This window comes from Thamnophis sirtalis, unplaced genomic scaffold, assembly GCF_051295495.1.
Source record: "Thamnophis sirtalis isolate CommonGarterSnake01/CBP01778 unplaced genomic scaffold, rThaSir2_p1.2 scaffold_8, whole genome shotgun sequence".
Taxonomy (NCBI): Eukaryota; Metazoa; Chordata; class Lepidosauria; order Squamata; family Natricidae; genus Thamnophis; species Thamnophis sirtalis.
Window position 1 is genome coordinate 53,411,715 of NW_028261388.1, and position 21,654 is coordinate 53,433,368.

General features: G+C 36.2%; 1 protein-coding gene across 1 annotated transcript; it reads left to right on the plus strand.

The window, feature by feature from the left end:
- Positions 1–1,215: 1,215 nt before the first annotated feature.
- SH3BGR (SH3 domain binding glutamate rich protein) lies at positions 1,216–20,065 on the plus strand. The gene is made up of 8 exons (XM_087721672.1): positions 1,216–1,468; positions 8,585–8,770; positions 9,354–9,434; positions 11,348–11,422; positions 12,422–12,532; positions 14,560–14,589; positions 16,153–16,290; positions 17,618–20,065. Exons 1-7 carry the CDS (start codon positions 1,424–1,426, stop codon positions 16,249–16,251), a joined length of 627 nt encoding a protein of 208 aa, XP_087577798.1. The 5' UTR covers positions 1,216–1,423; the 3' UTR covers positions 16,252–16,290; positions 17,618–20,065.
- The last annotated feature ends 1,589 nt before the right edge of the window (positions 20,066–21,654 follow it).

A 21,654-nucleotide genomic window follows, 5' to 3' on the forward strand; every position in this document is an offset into this window, starting at 1 on the left:
GGGACTGAACAGGTTATAAAAAGCCTAGCAAGCCCCTCCCTCAGCCCTTCTGTTCTTCTCCACCAACATTGAAGCATGTGATCACCTTTTCTGATCAGGGCTCAAGCCATGTGGTCTTGTCCAACAATAAACCATCTTTCCAAGCAGCCTCCATGTCTCCAGTGTCTTTTTCCCCACTTGGAGCCGAACCCAGAAGGACATTTCTTTCATCATGGGAAGAGCAAGAAGTTTTGCACAACATCCACTCAAAACACTCAGGTAATTTTTTCAACATTCATCTCTGATTGTATGCTGAAGATAAAATTCATAAGTAATTAGTTTAGGTATGCTGATTGTATCAATTTTAATACACTCCACATGTGTAATTATAATCTCCTGGTTCTACAGTCCTCTTTTCCAATAATGTCTTTTTTATATCTAGAGATTTTGATTTTATTGATTAGAAAATTTATCACTAAAATCTTTCTCACTGTACCGTTGTGCAGCTTGCCTTTGTGTTTCAGGACTCCTACAAGGTTTGTAAAATGCTGGCATTATACAGAAAGATCCTATTTATTTTCCCAGAGCTGGGCTGAAGCAAGAAGTCATTGGTAAAAAGTCATATGGCTCTCAGCTGCACAAACTAGATTGTGGCAGGACATTAAATGGTTTAAATTATTATCTCTTCCAGCAAATAACAAACTCTCAAAGTATGAAACAAAATGCAGCACATCTATGACTCTAATTGCTGGATAACAATTGAACAATCTGAGTATTAATGGATTTCCTTGTAAAATAAGAATTTTAAAGAAGTTCTTGTGTCCTAATTTTGTATGTGCAAAATTGATGTTCCTGCTTGAGGTGGTTTTCTGTTAATTTCAATAGCAAATGAATCTTGCTGATTTGAGGATGGTTCCTGTAGAAAATGCATGCTGAAGCAACTCAGCTTTCAAATCATATTTTCCTTTTTTTATTTTGTAAACCAATGTAGAATTTTCCTTGAATACCCTAACTGATTTCAGAAAAAACTGTCAAGACCATTACAAATCCTTAAACAGATTACTCCTCTTCCTCCTCCTCCTCTTGGATGCCCCTTTCTCCTCCTCCCTACGCCAGCAGCCTACAGTGATTGGTGCTTTGCAAGTCCCTGGCCTTTTAAGGGCTACCAACCGGTCAATCTAAAGTGACAAGCAAGTGAAGACCCTCGCAACAGATGCTGTCACAAACCAATCGTCTCTTGGTTCATCTCTTCTGGAAACACCCGAGAGCCAATGAACGGGTAGGGGAAGGACGAGGGACCAGCTGAACATAGAAGTGGAGATGCCCTGGCGATTCACTCTGCTTGCCAAACTGCCGCAGAGTCGCTAATACTCTGGTTTTTTGGGTGCACTGGACGCTGCAGCCACGCTGGGTCTGGCGTCAAGTCTCTAGTGCTGTTGCCAAAATGGTGATTAAAGTGTTTGTGGCAACGTCCTCAGGGTCGACGGCGGTAAGAATATCTATGTGATTTATGCTTCTCCGAAGAAGTCTTTCGGAAGCTAGTTTCTTGCTTTCTTGCTGTTTAAGAAAGAGGTGTGATGCTGCTCCGCGGTCTGAGCCCATGACAAAAAAAGCGCCCCCAACTCTATTCGACTCTACTCCTCTCTCTCTCTCTCCCCTCCCCCCTCCCTCCCTGCCTGCCTGCTTAGAGTGCAGCCTTATTCGTCCGTTGTTGCAACTGAAGTTAATGCCCACAGCCCTCAGCGAACATACAAATTATTTATTTCATACAGATGGAAAATGCACAACATATTAGTTTTATTTTCAACAATCTTGGTAAGGACTGCTTAAAGTATGCTAATTATATGTTTGGAAGAGAATAACAGTCTATTGATTACATTAGTGCAGAAAATACTTTCTCGTAATAGAAATATGCAGTGGATATATTAAAGGATTCCTTTTTACAGCTGTACACATATCTCCACTTTCTTTTAAGGTTATTTTAAGCTTTCCTATCTCAATATCCTGTATCTTGATGGTGATATCTGTTTTCAGAACTATTATGTTTGCTGAAGTGAAGAAAGAGTAGGCAAAGGGAAGGTGGGAACTGGGAATGAACAGTTTCCTTTTATATCCAGTTCCCATATGAGCTCAAATTGCAGTCTTGGCTGAGCAATCAGTCACAGTGACAGATCTAAACAAACTGGCTGCAGTCATACAAAACTGATTTCATTGCTTGCTGGCTTTCATGAAGACAACCTCAAGAAGCTTCCAGAGAAGAATGGTTGGCAAGCCTCCATTAAAGAAGTTTGGCTGGGTTTTTTTTCTAGGCTGAGATCCGCCAAATAAATAATGGCAGTAGCCTGTGAGAAAATTGTCTGTATTTCATGGTGTGCTCAAGGAGGGGGGGGGGAGTGTGTAAAGGAGAACCCCCTTTCCCCCTGTGTAGTAGGATCTTGTCCCTTTTGTGCTATTCTTAACTGCACCCAGCCTCTTACTAGCCCAAAAAGCTGTGACCAAGGGAATCTGGAAAGCAAGGACTTTGGGCAAAAATACAAGCACTACTGCAGGGAGAAAATAGCATCTTTCCCAATAATATTTTTAAGCCTTGCACTTCCCAAATTTTGTCTGCAAACCATTCACCCCACCCCATTCCACTTCTCTGTCTCTTCTCCTGAGTTTCTGTTCTTCATCTCCTACCCAATTTCTCTACAAATTGCTATTGAGCTAAATGATAATAGAATCTGAATGGTTCCCACACAGTAGCTAAAGGAACAACTTTGCTGCAGTTAAACTTGCATTTGAATTGGGGGAAAAAACCAATTCTAAAAGAGTGGGAAAAACTTGTTGCAATGAAAAGACTAAACTCCTTCAATAACAAAGGACTGTCTTTCAAATTTATTTTCTGCATGCCCTAGGCGGGGAGAAGTTTGGGCATTTTCAGTTACTTTATAAGCCATCTTCCCTGTAAGGTGTTGAGCCTAATAAATTTGATCTCATAGGGTCTCTTTTGTGTTCTAAGCATTTGGGAGTAGAGGGCTTTCAATGTGCATTCTCCTGTGCTTGCTCATTTTTTCACCTGCAGATTATCTTAGAACTGAAGTAAGGATGCAAAAGGGATGAGAAAGTGGGGAAGGGGCTACAGATACACTCCCTTTTCTTCTTTTCCGGCCTCCTTGTTATGTTGAGTTCTGGAATGTGAGGCTGGTTGGGATCATATCCTCCTGATATTCTGTGTGTTTATAGGCATTTTCTTAATAATTTTTTGCTAAGGTATGCTTGATTTTTAAAAGAATATGCTTTGTTTATAGGAAAGATGATTGATAGCTATGTAAATGGAATATTGATAGGAAATGGACAGATTATATAGTGTGTGATGTGTATGTATTTCAAGATCTGAATTATTTCTCTCTTTTGCATTCTGGTTCTAGCCAAAGGATCAAATATATAAAGCTTGACATGTTTCTCCTTAATATAATTTAAGATCTAATAAAGCATGTGCATTTGGAACTCCTTGCTACTTACAAAAAGGAGTGATAAATTATTGTTAAGTGTGGGTAATGAATCTGTTGTCTTTTTCCTTGGAGCAAAAGAAAAGGAGGCAAAGGGTTTTTTGCTTGTTTATACAGAGCTAGTTTAGTGTAGTAGTTAAGCCACTGTGCTGGAAAGTAAAGGAGATTGTGAGTTTAGGTCCTGCCTTGTCTATGTGGCCAGGCTAGGTGACTTTGAGTCAGTCATTCTCTCTCACCCCAGGGAAGAGGCACTGGTAAGCCACTTCAGAAAGATTCATCATTAGATTCAGCAGGCCATCTACATTTAAAAGCCAGTATTTTGAAGACAGCAAAGTCTACATTTTGAACACAGAGGACCACTGGTTTGAAAGATGGGTCAAAGAGGCCATCTATGTCAAAATTGAACAGCCCTCTCTCAACAGCTCCTGAGAGTGAGAACAATTAATTCGTGGGCACATCAGTGAGAACAACACTGGAGGTTTTTAAGAAGAGATTGGACATGTCTGAAATGGTATAGGGTTTCCTACTTGAGTAAGGAGCTGGAGTAGAAGACTTCCAAGGTCTCTTCCAACTCTGTTATCCTGTTATATAGGGTCCAAGGTACAGACTGTGCAAGCAGTAAGATGCAAACAGGAACAACGTATGCTGAACAGCCCAGCTAAGTAGCCAGCATTGCATACAGGAACATCTGCACAGTACATTCTCCCAGGTCCAGATGGGAGATTATGCAAAAAGTTATGGAGAATAAGAGGGTTAAGATCCTGTGGGACTTCCAGATCCAGATGGACAGACACATACTGACAACCAAATATTGTGGTAATAGACAAGGACCAGTGGTGATGACAGATGTAGCAGTAAGACATGACAGCAACATTAGGAAGGAATATAAAAATGCTGAGAAATTTGTTTTTCTTAACTTGAAAAGGAATGATAGGATTAAAATAACAAATTCCCTTCCTTGCCATTTTTATAAGATTAGAGAGAATATAAAAAATGCACTAAAATGGAAGAATTGTCACCTCTAAGAGCCCTGGATCAAAATGGCTATAGACTCGGGTTTTTTGCACTGTGATTTAATCACATTTGCAGATACATTGTTTAAATAACATAGAAACTGATGTAGAAATCCTATGGGCACAATGCTTTCATCTGTGAAATACAGATAATGAACATAAAAATAATTCCAACAAAAGAAATTAAAAATAAAACATTTTAGAACACAATCATGATTATAATGTTATTTATTCAGTGGAGTCCAACTCTTGTTAATTCTATGGGCCAGGCATCTCCACATCTTCCAGTCTTGCTCTATTTCTTTGAGTTTATCTATGATCTGGCTGATGTGAGCTTTGATAGTGTTCAGCCACTGTGTTCTTTGACAACCTGGTGTTCTTTTACTGCTGACTCTTTCAAACATAATTATTTTCTCCAGTGAATTGCCCCATATGACATCGCCAAAATAACTGAGGTGCAGTTTTGTGATTTTGCCTTCTAGTGGCATGTCTGGTGTTATGTACTTGAGTACTTGCTTGTTAGTGATCTTTGCTGTTCAAGGAACTAGAACACAAATATGTAGTTTGCACATATAAATGAAGCAAGAAATAGAATTCTAGTATGGGTACAAGTATTGTGTCTTTTCCACAAAAATATTAACATTTCTCAACATTTTTGTTTGATGATCAGAGAATATATTATTTTATAGCAGTCTGAAAGAAATCAGAAAGCCACGTGCTTTGCCAGTGTTTCTTTAGAGGTCCCTTCTCTTTCTAAATCTGTACTTTCTATTATCCGTACTGTAGTTTCAATTTAGCAGTTGAACCAAATGACTTATCAGGTTCCATTGTCCTGTTAAACTCTATTTTGCTTAAAGTTCTCAATTCACCTTATTTCCAATCTGAAGTTTGACTTTATTTTGATTGTTAGTCAATAGGAATTTGGTGATATAAGGTATATTCCACATTTTTTATTGTTTTTGTTAGAAAAACACTAGATTCCTTCAGACCAAGGTAAAGCATAAAACTGGTTATTTTTGAATCTGAGCACATAATTCCAAAAGTATTAAAAAAAGAGTAATTTACCTGAGGAGCTACAACTAAAGCCATGTTATAATTACCATAAATCACATTGTATATTTACATTCCAACAACAAATCTATTAAAAAATAGGAAAGTGACAGTATTAATGGTCCTGCTGGTACAAAACTTAATTCTAGATGCTTCGGTAATTGTACAATGAAGCAATTTATTGTGAAGATCAAATCTTCAGTCAAGGTAATTTGATGAGTAGTTTCATTGGAACAGATTCAATTATGGTATATGCTGTTGATTTTAAATTTTTATCTGATATTTTTCTTCCTGAAATCAACCAAGCAACAAGAAGTGAAATGTATATATAGAATACAGGTAATCTTAACTTATAGCCATTAGTGACCACTCGAAGTCACAACAGCATTGAAAAATGTGGTTTATCGTTTATGACTGTTTTTCACACTTGTATGGGTTGCAATTGTGGTTTAAATTTGTACACTTTTTTGCTTTTCTTTTTAATTCAGTTTTATTTTGTTTGTCTCCAATGTGATTGGTCTACCTCTCCACAAAGGAAGAAGAAAAGTAAGGGCTAATTTCTATAGTCACACACTCCTCAAGACCACAAATCTACAAGATAGCCTAACAGAATTTCTTTTGTTTCTCTCCCTGATTCTTTTTTGTCCTTTGAAATTAAAGGACAAGTAATACAGGATGTGGAGCCCAGGAATTGGGGAGTGGGTGCCAAGGGAAAAAGAAATTTAAGACTTCCAATCTTTCATTCAATAAACTCACCCATCCCACTAGAAACTTTGATTTCAGTACTGCTAAATCTCTGTGCTGAGGCTTCAAATTAATTTGTAACAAATAAAAGCTACTTAATTAAGATTTGGGCTTGTTGATTTTTTTTCTACTGGATGTACTCTTAGCATTTTGGTCTGATTTAAAATCTGCCTGATAGTTTCTGAACTAGACTTAAAAAAGGAAGTCATAAGAAATATATAGAAGGCTTGAATAAGATTAAGGGCTGGATTTGAACGTTGTCCTGTGGTTAAATGCATATGTTTCTATTTGTAAATGCTTGGAAGTATGACACACTGAGTTTATTAGGATTAAGTTTTAAGTAGATATTGATAAGTTTGCACTACAAATCAGTGGTGGGTTGCCAATTTTTTTTAATACTGGTTCGGGCATGCTCCCACGATGCTTCTGCGTCCAGGGGGGTAGACAGAGCTTCCCGACGCTGCTACTACTGATTCGCCAGATCCAGGCGACACCAGGAGCAACCCACCTTTGCTGCAAATGCAATGCTGCAGATATATTAATATTTTTCATTTACCTGGACATTTTCATATGGAGTTTGTTCATAGGCTAGGGTCATTTTATTTCCTTTCTGGTGATTTATTTATTCATTGCTACTTATCATTTCCAGTTGCTACTTCAACACTGCTTGCAACCAGTATCAGTACAAGATTTGGGGTTAGAGAACAGGAGAAAGGTACTTTTAATCAATCTCCCTTTTTCAGGAGATTCATCTCTTCCTTATTCAGATTTAGTTGCTTACACCCATTGAGTCTAAATATACAAAAGCATTGAAGGAGACAGCACCAAACAAATAGAGGGTACTGCTTTATCCCTAGGGGTAATAGTGGAACACTTGCAAAAGTTCAGACTATGATGGATGCCCAATGATCCTCATTCCTGTTGTGTGCTCTGCTCTTGGATATCATCAGATAAAGTTCTTATCAAACTAAAACACTTCAAGCCCTGTAAATGTGAGACATTCCTCCAATTCCTTATAAATGAACATTGCTAAGTGGATGCTAACCAGGGTGGCTAAAAACAACTCTGTTACTGTTATGCTCACAAATTATTTTGTGACAGGAGTATTACATATATGCATTCCAAGAATGCATGACCTTGTCTTCCACCGGAACAACAATGTAGATAGACATTTTCTCTGTTCCTTTCACTTACCAATATTGTAAGATAAATTGCCTATCTCGTGTAATCAAGTAATTCTATTTGCAAGACATAGCCTGCAATTAAACCTCCTATATTCTAGTAATCCTAGAAATCATCTAGACCAAAAGCTGAACTTTATTTCAGTGCTTGGCAAAGGAGAAGAATTCCCTTTCACACCTGAAGGTAGTATAGGACAGTTGATGTCATATAAGAACAAAGGGCTAGTTATGGGGGCTGGGTTGGGAAAAAGACAAGACATCTGATTTGTATCCCTGCTAGCAGTTCATCTTATCAACTGCCATCCTTATCTCAGTCACATCCAGCGATGCATCTCTCTATTCCTCTATTTTCCTTGTGTAACAGTAAAGATATTGGCTGTTGCTTCTTTCCCATTTAGAGCTTGTTGTCCAATGATAGCAATCGTCAGTTAGCCTTTGCTATTTGGTGGTATAGTATTAAAAAAAAAGATCCATGCTCATTTTAAGCCCGGCTATGACTACATACAAATATCTTAATGATTAGAGACTAAAATACTTAAATTTAACATCTTTTTTGTTATTTCACGGATAATTATTTAGATCTTGAGTTCCAAATTATTGTGGGAAGCCAATTAAGGCATTGACCCAATGTGTACTTACTCTACTTTGAAAGACAAATTCCATGTTGAAGATCATTGGGAAAATAAACCATCAGTATAACAATATCAGCTTAGCCAGGATTCAGTCAGAACTTATCTTCATCCTGGCAACCTCTTTTACAAGAACTAATCATGACTAATCTTGCTTAGTTTTTTTGAGATCAGCCAAGATTGGCTAATGAAGCTACCTGCTTTGGGCTTACAATGTAATAGTATAATTCTAAACACAAATTGGCAGTAAGTTGAAATCAGTAAGACTTAATTATATATAATTATGCTTGCTTTGCAAAAGAATCATCCATTATTAATAGTCACTCTTACTCTCTCACATTAGCATCTGCTCTGTCCTCAGCAAAAGTAGTCTTTCTTTTTGCGTTTCCCATTTAAATATTCAACTGCAGCTATAATTTGAATAAAGTATTGTGCTGTTATGCCTTCATTAAATTGAAATATGAAATAATTCATTTTCTCTCTCTTAAATTGACAAGATTAAAAAGAAACAACAAGAAGTAGTAGGCTTTTTAGAGGCCAACAAAATTGACTTTAAGGAAATGGACATAGCCTGTGATGAAGACAATCGGAAATGGATGAGAGAAAATGTTCCAGGTGAAAAGAAGCCACAAAATGGGATTCCTCTCCCTCCCCAGATATTCAATGAGGAACAGTATTGTGGGGTAAGAAAAACAGTTTAATGTGGTTAAAGGGTAATGTGTTTAAGAAATGCATGTACTTGCTTTCTAAAGTTTGTGAAAAAGAGATTGGTTGATTTAAATTAATTTAGGCCCATCACTCCTACAATGCAGGAGAAGACTGTGCTAATATGTGAGTCAGATGAATAGTTAAACAAGTGACATTCCACAATCCTGTTTCCTAGTTACTTTTCTTTGCTGTATTAGATTGGTGTTTCAAGGGAAAGCCAAGGCAAATCATCAAAACCATAAAAAAACAAATGTTAGAATATTTCCATGTGATGCAACACCTGGAAAAATGCAGCATGTTTCACTAATTCCTTCAGGGAAAAAGTGAAGGCAAACAAGGTCCAGGCAGAAAAAGAACATCATGGCTTCAAAATCCAAGGGACTGGTTTGGTCAAAACTCAGCTGCACTTTTTCATGTGGCTGTTGATAAAAATAATATAACCAACATGATTGCCAACATCCGATGACAGCTACAGCTATGGCACAAGAAGAAGAAGATTAGGTTGGCTTAATTTGAAAAACTAAGAATCATGTTTATGTGCTTTTGTTTCCTTTTTAGGATTTTGATTCATTTTTCTATGCAAAAGAAGAAAATTATATTTATTCATTCCTAGGCCTTGCTCCTCCACCAGGCTCAACGGTATGAATTTATCTTATGGATCTTATTTTTCTTTTGATTTGTCTTGTAAAATTGCTATGCTGTTTTTTTAAAAAATGAAGCTGCAGTTTCAGATAGCTGGAAGCCACTTAGTTCCACTGCATAGTCCAGTGAGCCCTACATCTCCCAGCTCCCTCTCTTTTAAAATGTATGCATGAGACAAGGGCAGGCAACTCATAGGCCCTTCAGATATTATTAAACCCTAAACTGAATAATCAACAGATATCTGAGAGCATAAACTAAGATCAAGAAGCTAGAAAAATATCAAGAAATTTATGAAAAACCAAATAGTTATTCCTTTCCATAAGAGAACATCCCCTCTCCCTGGTACCTTACAGCGGGGGTGGGGAATGATGATCATTTTATAACTTGTGGACTTCAGCTCCTAGAATTCCTGGGAGCCATGACTGGCTCAGGAATTCTGGGAATTAAAGTCTACAAGTCAGAAAGAGGCCATAGTTGCTCACCTCGGCCTTAAAGGAAAGTAGCATTGACATGTTGTAAAATTATGAGGGGAAGCGAGGAGAAAAGACAGAGAAAAAGAGTTGGATGGAATATACTGTATTTCCTGATAATCTTTTACCACACTTGTGTGCTAAATTAAATTTCTGACCATTTTCTTTCCACCCTTATAATGCAATTAATGTAATTTGAAAAACACTGATTATATGGGACAGCTACATGTCCTTCAAGGATAGACTTTCACTTCTGCCAGTCAGAATCTTTTCTTAAGGACAATCAATGCATATTAATAGTAGATGCAATTCTACACTTCTATGTCATACGAACGGGATAATAAAGGGAAAAGAATATTACTTTTCTTTTAAATCAAACAGAGCAGGAATCCTAAAAAAACAACTTAAAACCTTTAGCATTGAAAAGAAATATGTTATTTTTGAATAAATACCAATGTAGTTATAATAAAAAATTAAATTCTATGCAGGACAAACAATTCTCTTACATTTGAAAGAGTTTTTCATGCAGCTTGCCTCCCAAAACTTATTTCTGGCATCAGTGTTTAGTTTGATTAATGCTCATTTACATTCCTTCTTAATTCTAATGAGTATAGCATTTCTGCACTAATCTGCATTTGTAATTTCTCTGAATAGTCAAAAGTAGAGATACAGTATTGTAATACTGCATTGTTTTAAAAAATGATATGCCACTAGCAGAGATACTAGTAAATGATGATGACATTATAGAAATGTACATTCTGTAGAAACTGTTAAAATACTTTACATCTCATAGGGCAGATTGTCTACTGAGAATAGTTTAATTTAAGGGTAGCCTGCATCATACACTACTAAACAGTTCTATCTTTCAAAAAATAAGCAACTGGTCTTGACTACAACTTCCCTCCCCCCAAAATGCCATCCTTGGATTTCTGGCTAAATTCACATATTACACTAAGTAATAACATAGTTTGTTTGGTTTTGGATCAGAGTGATGTATAAACTTAATCATTGCCATTTGCAAACCATCATTCGTACATTAGGTATAAGTATGAATTCAGCCACTCTCTGTCTTTAGCATCTGTTGCCTGAGGCAATATCCTCATTCGGTCCAATGAAGTGTATATAAGGATTATCATAACCAAAGAAGTGCATTACCTATCAATCAAGGATGAGATAATGCTTCAGTGTTTTCTCTAAGTTATTCTATGCCTTCTATTTGTTTTGATGCTGTGTATTCCAGAAAATCAGGTAACAAACAGCAAAAGTTAGAGATCCAGTAACTGCTCTGGTTTTTGCTGCATTTTTAAGGCATAACAATGCAACTATATATGCTGAGTCTATCTATCACTGCAGTGGGTTCAGGCCACAAAACTGCCTGGCTGACTTACTTGTACCTAGTTTCAAGAAGATTTCAAATATTATTTGTATCCTTTTGCACAGGAAGGAAGGATTACAGAGGAAGTACTGATTGTGCCAAATGGGGATATTTCTGGAGAAGAGAACAAAATTGCAGAGGCAACATTTTTTTCCTTTTCTATAGCAAAAAAATATTTAAACCTATGTGTATATGCATGCATGTCTGTGTTGAATTTAGTTTCAAAGAAAAAAAATCAGAATTCTTAAGTAATAGGTTTTATCTGCCTGTTATTTATAAAGGCTATTATGGTCGCAAAGATGTGAAAAACACCTGGTTGCCAGTGAAATTCTTCTACTTGCATGCAGGGGTATAGGATGCTTATGCATTATTGCAGAACTGGGGTGGCGTTCTAATCTTCTCAGTTTAAAAAACAGAACTTTGAATAAGAACATAATACTTTATTGGCCAAATGTGATCAGATACAGAAGGAATTTGTCTTTAGTGCAAAAGCTCATTGTGTACATATAGATGTATGTTCTGAGGAGGCCAGATACCAGACCAGTAGATCCAAAGCACAATTACAATTTCATACTCAGGCTTCATGTTAAGTCTGGGAAGTCAGAAGACACAGCTAGCTCATGAGTGCAATATCAAGGGTGGATGGAAAACATGCTCCCAGATTTGCCAATATATCTGTGTGACCTACTCATTAGTAAGACATGAATAAGACTTCTGTTTGAGCCTGATAGCTCTCCAGGATGAGTCAGAATGCTGCTTCAAATATAACGTGCTCCCATTATGTGAACAGAAAAATATGAGTTTGCAGTCCGAACCATTTTAAACTTGAAATAGCATGCTTAACTGAATCACAAAAATAGCCATATTAATCTATTAATGTCTGTGTCTAACCAATGTTAACATGAAAGAGTATGCATAAAGAACATAAAGGTAGATATTACTTAATTATGCCTTTAAAAAACTCAAGTGACCAAATCAGATTATTTTAAATAATCATAATGAGTCAAGTGATTCATCACATTGAGTCATGTGATTCCAGTTCCATAAGGCTTATTAAATATAAGAATTGGGAAATTCATTCAAATTGCTTATTTAATCTTTTTTCTCTAAGTTTCTAATATTACTCATGTTGTTGCCAGGAGACTGAAAAATGTTCAGTTACTGAAGAAAATGAGATACAAGCAGAAGATGAGGTTGAGGCCATGCCTGAGGGTGAGGGTGAAGCTCAGGCTGAGACTACTGAAGCACAGGTTAGTTTCTTTCTCTTGTTAGTTTTATTCAAAACTTTTCTCATTCAATTTTATTCCTCTACATTTTGTGCAAGAAGGGGTCTTTGAATATTTATAAATGTGACCTGCAGCAAGATGGCTGCTGCAGAATTCAGTCTGTCCTCTTCCACTTTCTCTCCCTACTTGTTTGCCTTCCCCTCCCCCCAGCATTCCTATATTCATGCACCAGAAACTGATTTTGGTGGTTCAGCTCCCCTTTCTTTTAAAGAAATATTTTCTAAATGTTGCATTTCCCCTAAACCTTCTGATACCTGGCTGTTCTGCAGGGGTGGTGTTACTTGACTGCACAAGCTAATACAGAGATAGTCTTCAGCTTGCAACCACAATTGGGATCAGAATTTTTGTTGCTAAGCAAGGCAGTTGTTAATTAGTGACACCCAATTTTACAACCATTTCTGCCATGGTTATTAAATGAATCACTGCCATTGTTAAGTGAATCATGCAGTTGTTAAGTGAACCTGGCTTCCTCCATTGACTTTACTTGTTGGAAACCTGGTGAGAAAGTCACAAATGGTGATTATATGATCCATGGATGCTGCAACTTTTGTAAATGCATGCTAATTGCCAAGCACCCAAATTTTGATCACGTGATGGTGAGGATGCTGCAATAGTCATAAGTGTGAGGACCAGTTTTAAGTCACTTTTTTCAGTGCTGTCTTAACTTTGAACAATTGCTAAACAAACAATTGTAAGTTGAGGCTTACCTGGAGTAAGAGCCCAACCAGAGCTAATACATCTTCTTTTGCCCAATTTTCATTTCAACCAAGCACAGTTAGACAGCCTTGTTTGGATTCACCAGAATGCATAAGAATTTGAGGCAGCTCCAAGTTTTTTTGTGCACCAAATTCACATTTTTGTGACCCTTGGAATACACTTTGAATATATTTCTTAAAAGCAGGAAGTACAATGTCCTGCAATTTTGAAGTTTAAACTCTAAAACAGATATAAAATTGTTAAAAAGAAATTTGCTTCACCTATAGATGTGATGGAGTTTCCTTCAGGATTCTCCAAAAAATCAAGTGTTTTTCTGGACTCTACTCTTCATGACTTCAATGAATGCAGTTGGGAGATACAATATGAAACTGTACCTTACCATGCACTGTCCCATTCTTTACATAATTCTAAGCCTCCTATCTCCAGGCAAATGACTGATAAGGCTGATAAGTAATAATTCCTTCTAGAGAAACAAAAATAATTTGAAATTGGTTGCTGTGCAAGGAGCATGTTGCAATAAAAACAATAGTGTTCCCAGCATTGCTGCCGGCACAGCTTTTAAAAAAAAATACATACCCTCTGTTTCTTATTTCCTTATCTTTAAATTTATTTCCAGTTTAACTCAAATTAAGTATTACACGGCAAATACCAATACTGTTGTTGTTCCTCTTGCCTCTTCTACCTACTAGTCCCCCATCAACACAACCTATTTAAACCCTTATAGAAATCTGGATAAACAAGTAAGCAACAGAAGACCTATGGCCCTTGATCTCCTTCCCCAGAAATAGTAATGGGGAAGCTTAGAAGCAGAACAAAACAAGAAAAGAGAGATGGCTAAGATTTACAATATTTGGCACAGGCTTAACCAAAACTCTACCTAAATAAGCCAGATTTTGTGCCCTCTACATGTAGATGGAACAAATATTGAAATTTCATTCATACAGTATATCGGTGACTTTTAAGAAGAAGTGGAGAAAAATAAGGACCTGCCCTATACCTTCTGATTTCTTCTCCAATAGATGGTTGATTTTCAAACCAGTGTTTTCAACGAACTTTTTTAAAAAAAGAAATCTAATATTCATCAAATGCTGAATTCTGTAGCCAGCAACAAATCCTATGCTATGCAATTGGACAGTCAATTAATACAGGCATTGCTGATGGTTTTCACTGTGGTAATAAGAATAACATATGTATTTCCACGGCAGTGTTGTTGTCGTTTTTTGGCTTTCTTTTTAAATCTCTTTTTAAAAATAGTCTTTCATGGTCTGTTTCAGGAACAAGATGAAGAGCAGCCAGCAACAGAAGTACAGTAACAAATTTGAATGCCTTATTTCACATGCATTTTTCCTCTGTGTTCCTTGCTTTTAAATATATTTAAAATACACCATGACAGCTATTTTTCTTCCAAATTAACTTTGGGGATATAAGGATTGAAATCTAACAAGCAACATTTGCATTCAAAATCTCATCATCCTTCACCACAAATAATTCATTCTCCAATCCTGTCCTAATGAAATTAAATAATTTATCCAATCCTGTCCTAATATAATTATTTGCTTTTAAATTATGAACTAACCTTAATTGGCATGTTGAACTTAGGCATGTGCACAAACACAATAGCCTCTCCTGGCCAGAGGTAAGGAGTTCAGAAGGTAGTGAATATTTGTGGTTGATTAGGGAACCAATCTTAAGATGAAATTATTGTTTCAATTGAAGCTGTATTTTATACAACTATTCTAACTTATTTTTATACAACTATTGTATTATATTTATTTATTAAACAAATTTATATAGCCACCCAACTCATGTCTATGTACATAATATATGTAGATCGCTTGCTCTTATGTGTTCTAGAGGCATTCTCCCAATATAATCAGTATAACTGTATGCTGATAAGATTTCTTATGATTGCCTAGTTTAATAGTAAGGCATGAAAGTCAAAGGAGTTATTCTAAACAACTCTTTGTATTTAAGTATATGCATAAATGTGTATAGACTACTGACAAAAAATAAGTATGTTGACTTTTTGTACTAAGAAAAAAAATCCCTGTGTTCTCATTTAATCAGTAGGATTGATTAATTACCGTATTTTTCAGAGTATAAGATGCACTAGAGTATAAGACACACCAAGATTTTGAAGAGGCAAATTAAAAAAAAAAAGTTTTTGCACTCTGCAGACCTCCCCAAAATGGCCTGTTTTTTTTGCAAAAATGGGCCTGCCCACCCCCCCAAATGGCATGAATAGTCTTTAGGGGACTTGTAGAGTGCTCCTATGGGGTGCCCCCCCAAAAAACAAGTTAAAAATGGCCCATTTTTCACTCATTTCTGCCCTCCTCAGCCCCCAGAAGCACTCTGGAAGCCTCCTAAAGGCTATGCACAGCCATTTTGGTGAAGGGGTGGGGTTTCAGAAGGGAAAAATGCTGTATTCAGTGTATAAGATGCACCCAGATTTTCAGCCTCTTTTTTGAGGGAAAAGGGTGCGTCTTATACTCCGAAAAATACGGTATGTCTTTATGTGTTTATGTAAAGAAACAATATTCATAAAAATGCACAAGCATTTTTCTTAAAGGTTACATTTTTATTTAACAAAATGAAATTTGCTGGCAATACATTATAATTGCATATGATATATGCTATGTTCAAATGAAGGAATTCTTTCTTGCTCACAATTTATGTCAGTATTAGAGACCAATTTAACAGTGGCATGTCAAGAGTACTGGACCGGATTACTTTTAAATCAATATGAACTTTGCATTGTATCATAAGCCTCTTTTTTTGTTCCAAGAGAAAATATGCACTTTTGACATAACAGATGTTTCTTTTAGCTCCATTGTTTGACTATCTTCCATTATTTTGTGTAACAAAAGGAAGTAGAAGCAGCAGAGGAAGAAGAAGAGGGAAAAATGGAAGAAGAAGGAAAAGAAGAAGAAGAGGAGGAGGAGGAGGAAGAAGAAGAGGAATCTTAGTAAATTTGTTTGATACTTTTTCTTCAGCAGATGTTTCAGGTAAATAGCAGAGTGGTGTGGTGTCCTCGAGGTGGAGCTTTCGCCTCACAATCAGGAGGCTGTGAGCTCGATCCTAGGTAAAGGCATGTATTTCTCTCTCTGGGCACACTGAGAATATACTTGCTGAACAAATCTCTGCATTGGTGACAGGAAGGACATCCAGCCATTAAAACAATCTGCTAGCTCCATTTAGCTGCCCAAACTCCACCCCACAATGGATTGTGGGATAGATAAATTACGATGATGATGATGTTTCAGGTAAATATGGCAATAGCAATAGCCCTTAGACTTATATACCACCCCATAGTGCTTTACAACATTCTCTGGGTGGTTTAAGTATACTGCCCCCAACAATCTGGGCCCACATTTTACCGACCTTGGAAGGCTGAGTTAACCTTCAGCCCTGTCAGAATCAAACTCCAGGCTGTGGATAGAGTTTGCCTGCAAAACTGTGTTCTAACTATTGTGCCACCAGGGCTCAAATCACAAATATGCTGCTAGCAAATCATTTCTGTTTCTGTGATACCCTAATTACCTCAATTTTCTTAATTGAAAAAGTAAACAAAAATACCTGTAAAATCTGAATAATTGCCATCATTCTTGTTCTAATAAAATCATATAAAGAAAAATAATTTTCCAATTAAAAATGAGGGGTATTTCTTGGCATTTCATCATCATCATTGCCTTCCTAGAGTTATTCCTGCAGTGGCAGGGTCTGCTTTTCATGTCTGCATTTATTGTTGCCATCTTTGCTTCGTTCTTCCCCACGGGCACTATTTTTTGGCATTTGACATTATTAAATTATTATTAAGCCATACGTAATGCTTAGCTCACAAATGGTGCTATGATTGATGCTTAATGTGTATGAACCCACTTACTGTGATTTTTACATCAAGCGTTACAGTTTAGCTATGGTATATATGAAAACAGATCACAATTGTTTGTCAAGTAGTATTGAGGGTAATATTGAGAAAAATGCTGTTGAAAAGGAAAACTGGGAGTCTGGGGAAAAAACAGTTCAGTTTTGTTTGAGAAGGGCAGCCTTTTTGCAATTTTGCATCTCTGGTTTGCTAACAAGCTTAGGTAGAGCACAAAAAGAAACAAGGATAAACCAAGTTAACAAATCATAGTTTAAAAAGTCAGAATTGACACCATCAAACTATGGCTTGCAGTTGAAGATTGGTTGCTAACAAAAACATGTTTTGTTGCTTAACCTGGCATCAGCTATTGAAAAGAGCAAAGGAACAAATAGGCAAACTAATTCTAAATAATATTATCTGTGAACCATATTGTTTTGTGTAATCTTTTGAATGTATTTTCACTATAGGAACTTGGAACTGACAATATCACTGCAGAGTGAAGACAACAATCACTTTCCCTCCACAAAAACATTACTGTTTTTCTATGCAACTCCAGATATTAGCACAGATATAATTTGAGACATTAAGCAGCTCCAAATGTGAACTTTCTACATAAATTTTGTTGCTGTGTTGTATATATACAGTTGTTTCTGCTATTCTGCCTTCGAGTCCAGTGGGGTTTCAGATCTTGATGATCAACAAGCATTATGAGATTGGCTTTAGGATATATGGTTCCTCTGAGCAGGTATTAGTTCAGACTCCATATTGGTTTCCTGAAAGGTACATACTAGAATGGCCAGGCCATTCTCAACTGAAAAACCCCAAAGAATGTTTTCAATGTATGTTGCACAATTTGCTAATCTCTAAAATAGCCGTATAATATACAGCAATTGAAATAAACCCATTTCATGTCAATGGCCTGCTTGTGCTTGTACAAGCATTCATTTGTCAATGTCAGTCACAAATTTAGACTGCTAAAAATCATTATTTTTTTTCTTCCCTTACAAAAAATATTATGTGGTAATCTCCATTTCCCCCTTCTACATTTTTTTTGCCAGTTTTACACTAACTTACATTTTCTTATTATAATTTCACTTTTAATAGAGGCAGGCCTTTTCAAAAGATAGTAATCACTGTATCAGTGTAAGTGAATAAGCTGGAATATTAGGCTTCCCCTCTGTTAATTACATATTATATATATAAGGTCAGAAATATCTGAAAATAATTGATGGAAAACAAAAATGTCTAACCCATTATCTTGCAATCCTTGATATGCTTTGTGGGAAACTATGGACATTAATGGAAAATCCATTGGTATATAAACTAGTAATATCACCATAAAGAAATTAATTGCAACCCCCCCTTCCCCCATCACTATGTGATTACAATAAGGACGAGGCATAGGAAAAGTAATCAAATATTTGATTTTTGCAATTTAGTGACTTTAGTCACATCAGATGAGGCACCGGGAGGATCAGAATAGAAAGTATGTTGGAGATCCATAGACTCTTGTTAATTTTAGTAATACACTATTAATTAGTATAGTGCTAAAGGGACCTTAAATTGAGCTTGTCTCCTGATGAACATATGTAGTTTTCTTGATAGTGTTATGGAAATAACTGTTTTCTTCTGGGATGGTTTTTCAACTTTCCAATCTAGCCTATCTGTGAAATACTCCGATGTAGCCAGCTATTCAGATGCTAGCTAGACTAACCCAACTTGCCTTCTAAGATCAGCCAAACTCTTGCTCCAGCAGGGTAATGGTCAAAGTATTGGAATTAGACTAGGGAGACTCAAATTCCTGATTAGCCCATCTCTCAGGCTAGGAATTTCTCACAAAGTTTCTGTAAGGATGAATTTAGGATAGACTAGTTAAATCTTTAATACTCATCACAACAAATGGCTTGGGGTGCTCCTTTGGGTAAAGGTTAATTGGAAATGAGAAAGAAAAGGGTTAGAAATATTATTTTCCCATATAGTCATTATATTTGAATTACAATTAGGGGAGGGGGGGAAGGAAGTTGAAAATGAAACAGTAAAAAAGGGAAGAGGTAGTCCTCCCAAACCCATGTGCTGCATTACTTATCTTGATTTTGCTTACTGACTTGAGAATAAGTGAAAAGAAATAGAGCCGCAACATACTATAATTAACTCTACATGTAGTTTCTATTTTAGCCATTGGGAGTCATTGTAATCATCAGGACACATCTAGAATGTATAATTTCCCTAGCAAAAGAATATTAGGTTGAAAGCAATCAGAACTGCTACTGTTTACATCAGGAACTAGATAAGCACAATTGTTCTAATATCTATACACTCTCTGTAATTAGCTTAATAAATTGTTGAAAAAATGTGAAGGAACATTCAAATTGCTGTAGGACTGCTTATATACATTGAGGGTGCAGGAACTGTGGTTGCCCCGATGTTGGTGAATTGCAGCTGCCATTAGCCATGCTGGCTGGGGCTGTTGGAGTCGTAGTTCATCAACATCTGGAGACCTATAGATTTCCATTCTGCTAGAGACACAGTGTTAGGGTTTTATCCATTAAACATCAAATCCACCATGTACCCACCAACCAACTTCTAAATTGGTCTCTTTCTGGAGGGATGTGCATTAGCCTGTTTTTGAGTGAAGGTTTAATTAGCAAGTCCATTACCTGCAAGGATTGCACCTTATGTTATTTATTTATCCCCCTCCCCTTTGTATCATGTAAAAGCTGCTAGAAATCTCAGTGTACTTAAAAATAACTTTTCTATCCAGCTGCCTCTGTTTTTGTTTATTTCATATGTCAAAGATTTGCGAAAGAAAAATATTAAGGGAACTTTTTCAATGGAAAGCACTAAATTTATTCACACTTGAAGGAAATGTAAAATGTAACCATTTGAAAACTATAATAAACTAAAATAGTTTGTTATTGCAGTGCCTATGCCTTTTAAAAGCGCTCTGGATTTTTTTTAAAATAGTAGAATGCCATGGAGAATGTTGCTGGAGTACATAAAAGAGCAAATGAAATATACTTATGTAAATATTCTTCATCATCCTCATGTCTTCAAAGAGTTCGGAATGAAGTTCCTAAAATTCCCAACTACAGAATTCTGGAATTCTCATACCAAGTGATGAGGAGAGCACCAGATTGGGGAGAAATTGTTTTAGCAATAGAGTTATCTCTACAATTCACTTTTTTTTGGAAATCTAAATATACCAAGGCTCTTTTATCCCCATATTCATCAGTGTTCTGTAACTTCAGGGAAATAAGTTTATTGTGACATAATAAATGAAGAAGAGCAAAATAAATTTGCTGTGAGATTACCGTTACCATGCTTGCTATTAGAATCATTAAAGCCATGTTGCTAGATGCATGAATTAGCACTGGAGAATCGGAAATGCATAGCTTTCAAAGATATTAAGTAATATTGATACCTGGACAGGATCTAAAGAACTACTTTGGCCATGCCTTCTCAGAATCCCCTTGAACAGGAGCATTTATCAATGTGGTTTTAAAAAGTCAATATTGTAGTCACTGTAGTTCCAATACAATAGCTCCTTGCGATTGTTTTTCCCCTTCTTTTGAAAATGATTCCATAAATTTGTATATTTGGTATGTGCAGTATCTGGAGGATGCAGTCTTACTTTATTCATTTGAAGGCAGCGGTTGGTACAGAGGAGGAGGAGGTAAGCCACCATCACAACACACAATTCAGTAAAGAATTGTAACATTTATGCAATCACACTAGACAAATCTGAACCACACTTAAGGTACATTATTCTCCCAAATATTTAATACTTAGTATTTATATAACCCAGAATATTACTGAGATGATTCTTTGGGCTGACCTTAAGCAGAACCATTTTCCCTTAAGCAATTGCAAAACTGAAAGTGGTTATTTTTAAGAAAGACCTTGAAGAAATTCTGTTTGAAATTTGTGAGGACAATGTATTTTCTACATCTATGGATGATTCTTTCTTCACCAAAAATTTAAGGAAGTTTAGCTTCAGTAGCTTAACAGTTTTGATTCTTGCTGCCTGATCTAAATCCAACTGCATTAATTTTAACTTAAGTCATTTTGACTTTTTCCATTCTTGAGATGTTGGTATATGCTGGTATAAACACAGATACACCAATGTTGGCAGTACTATTTTCCAGTTGTTTTTCTATTACTGTATGTCACACGAAGTTCATTATTTACAGTTGTTACACACTGAGTTAACATGTTTGCTGTGTTACCTGTAGATAGAGGTTTTTGGTCTTTCCCTCTTTCCCTCTTTCTCAAAAAATCTCCTACCTTTGATAAACACAAAAGGAATTCTTGCAGTGATACAGAAATTTCAAACAAAAATAATTATTATGAAAAGAAATGGGCTAAATCACTAACATTTCTAGAACTAAACATTGTAGAAATGCTAAATAAAATAGATGGCGAATAAAATATTAGAGTTTGGAATGAGGCAGAAAACTTGTCTAAAACCCATAATACAAAATCATTTTTCAAAAACAAGGCATCA

What these genes read in the sequence shown, in the direction of transcription:
- SH3BGR (XM_087721672.1), top strand. Translation starts at nt 1,424, where the DNA reads ATGGTGATTAAAGTGTTTGTGGCAACGTCCTCAGGGTCGACGGCG. An exon ending in CGTCCTCAGGGTCGACGGCG is followed by an intron (nt 1,469 to 8,584) that starts GTAAGAATATCT and finishes TAAATTGACAAG; the next exon opens with ATTAAAAAGAAACAACAAGA. An exon ending in ATGAGGAACAGTATTGTGGG is followed by an intron (nt 8,771 to 9,353) that starts GTAAGAAAAACA and finishes TTTCCTTTTTAG; the next exon opens with GATTTTGATTCATTTTTCTA.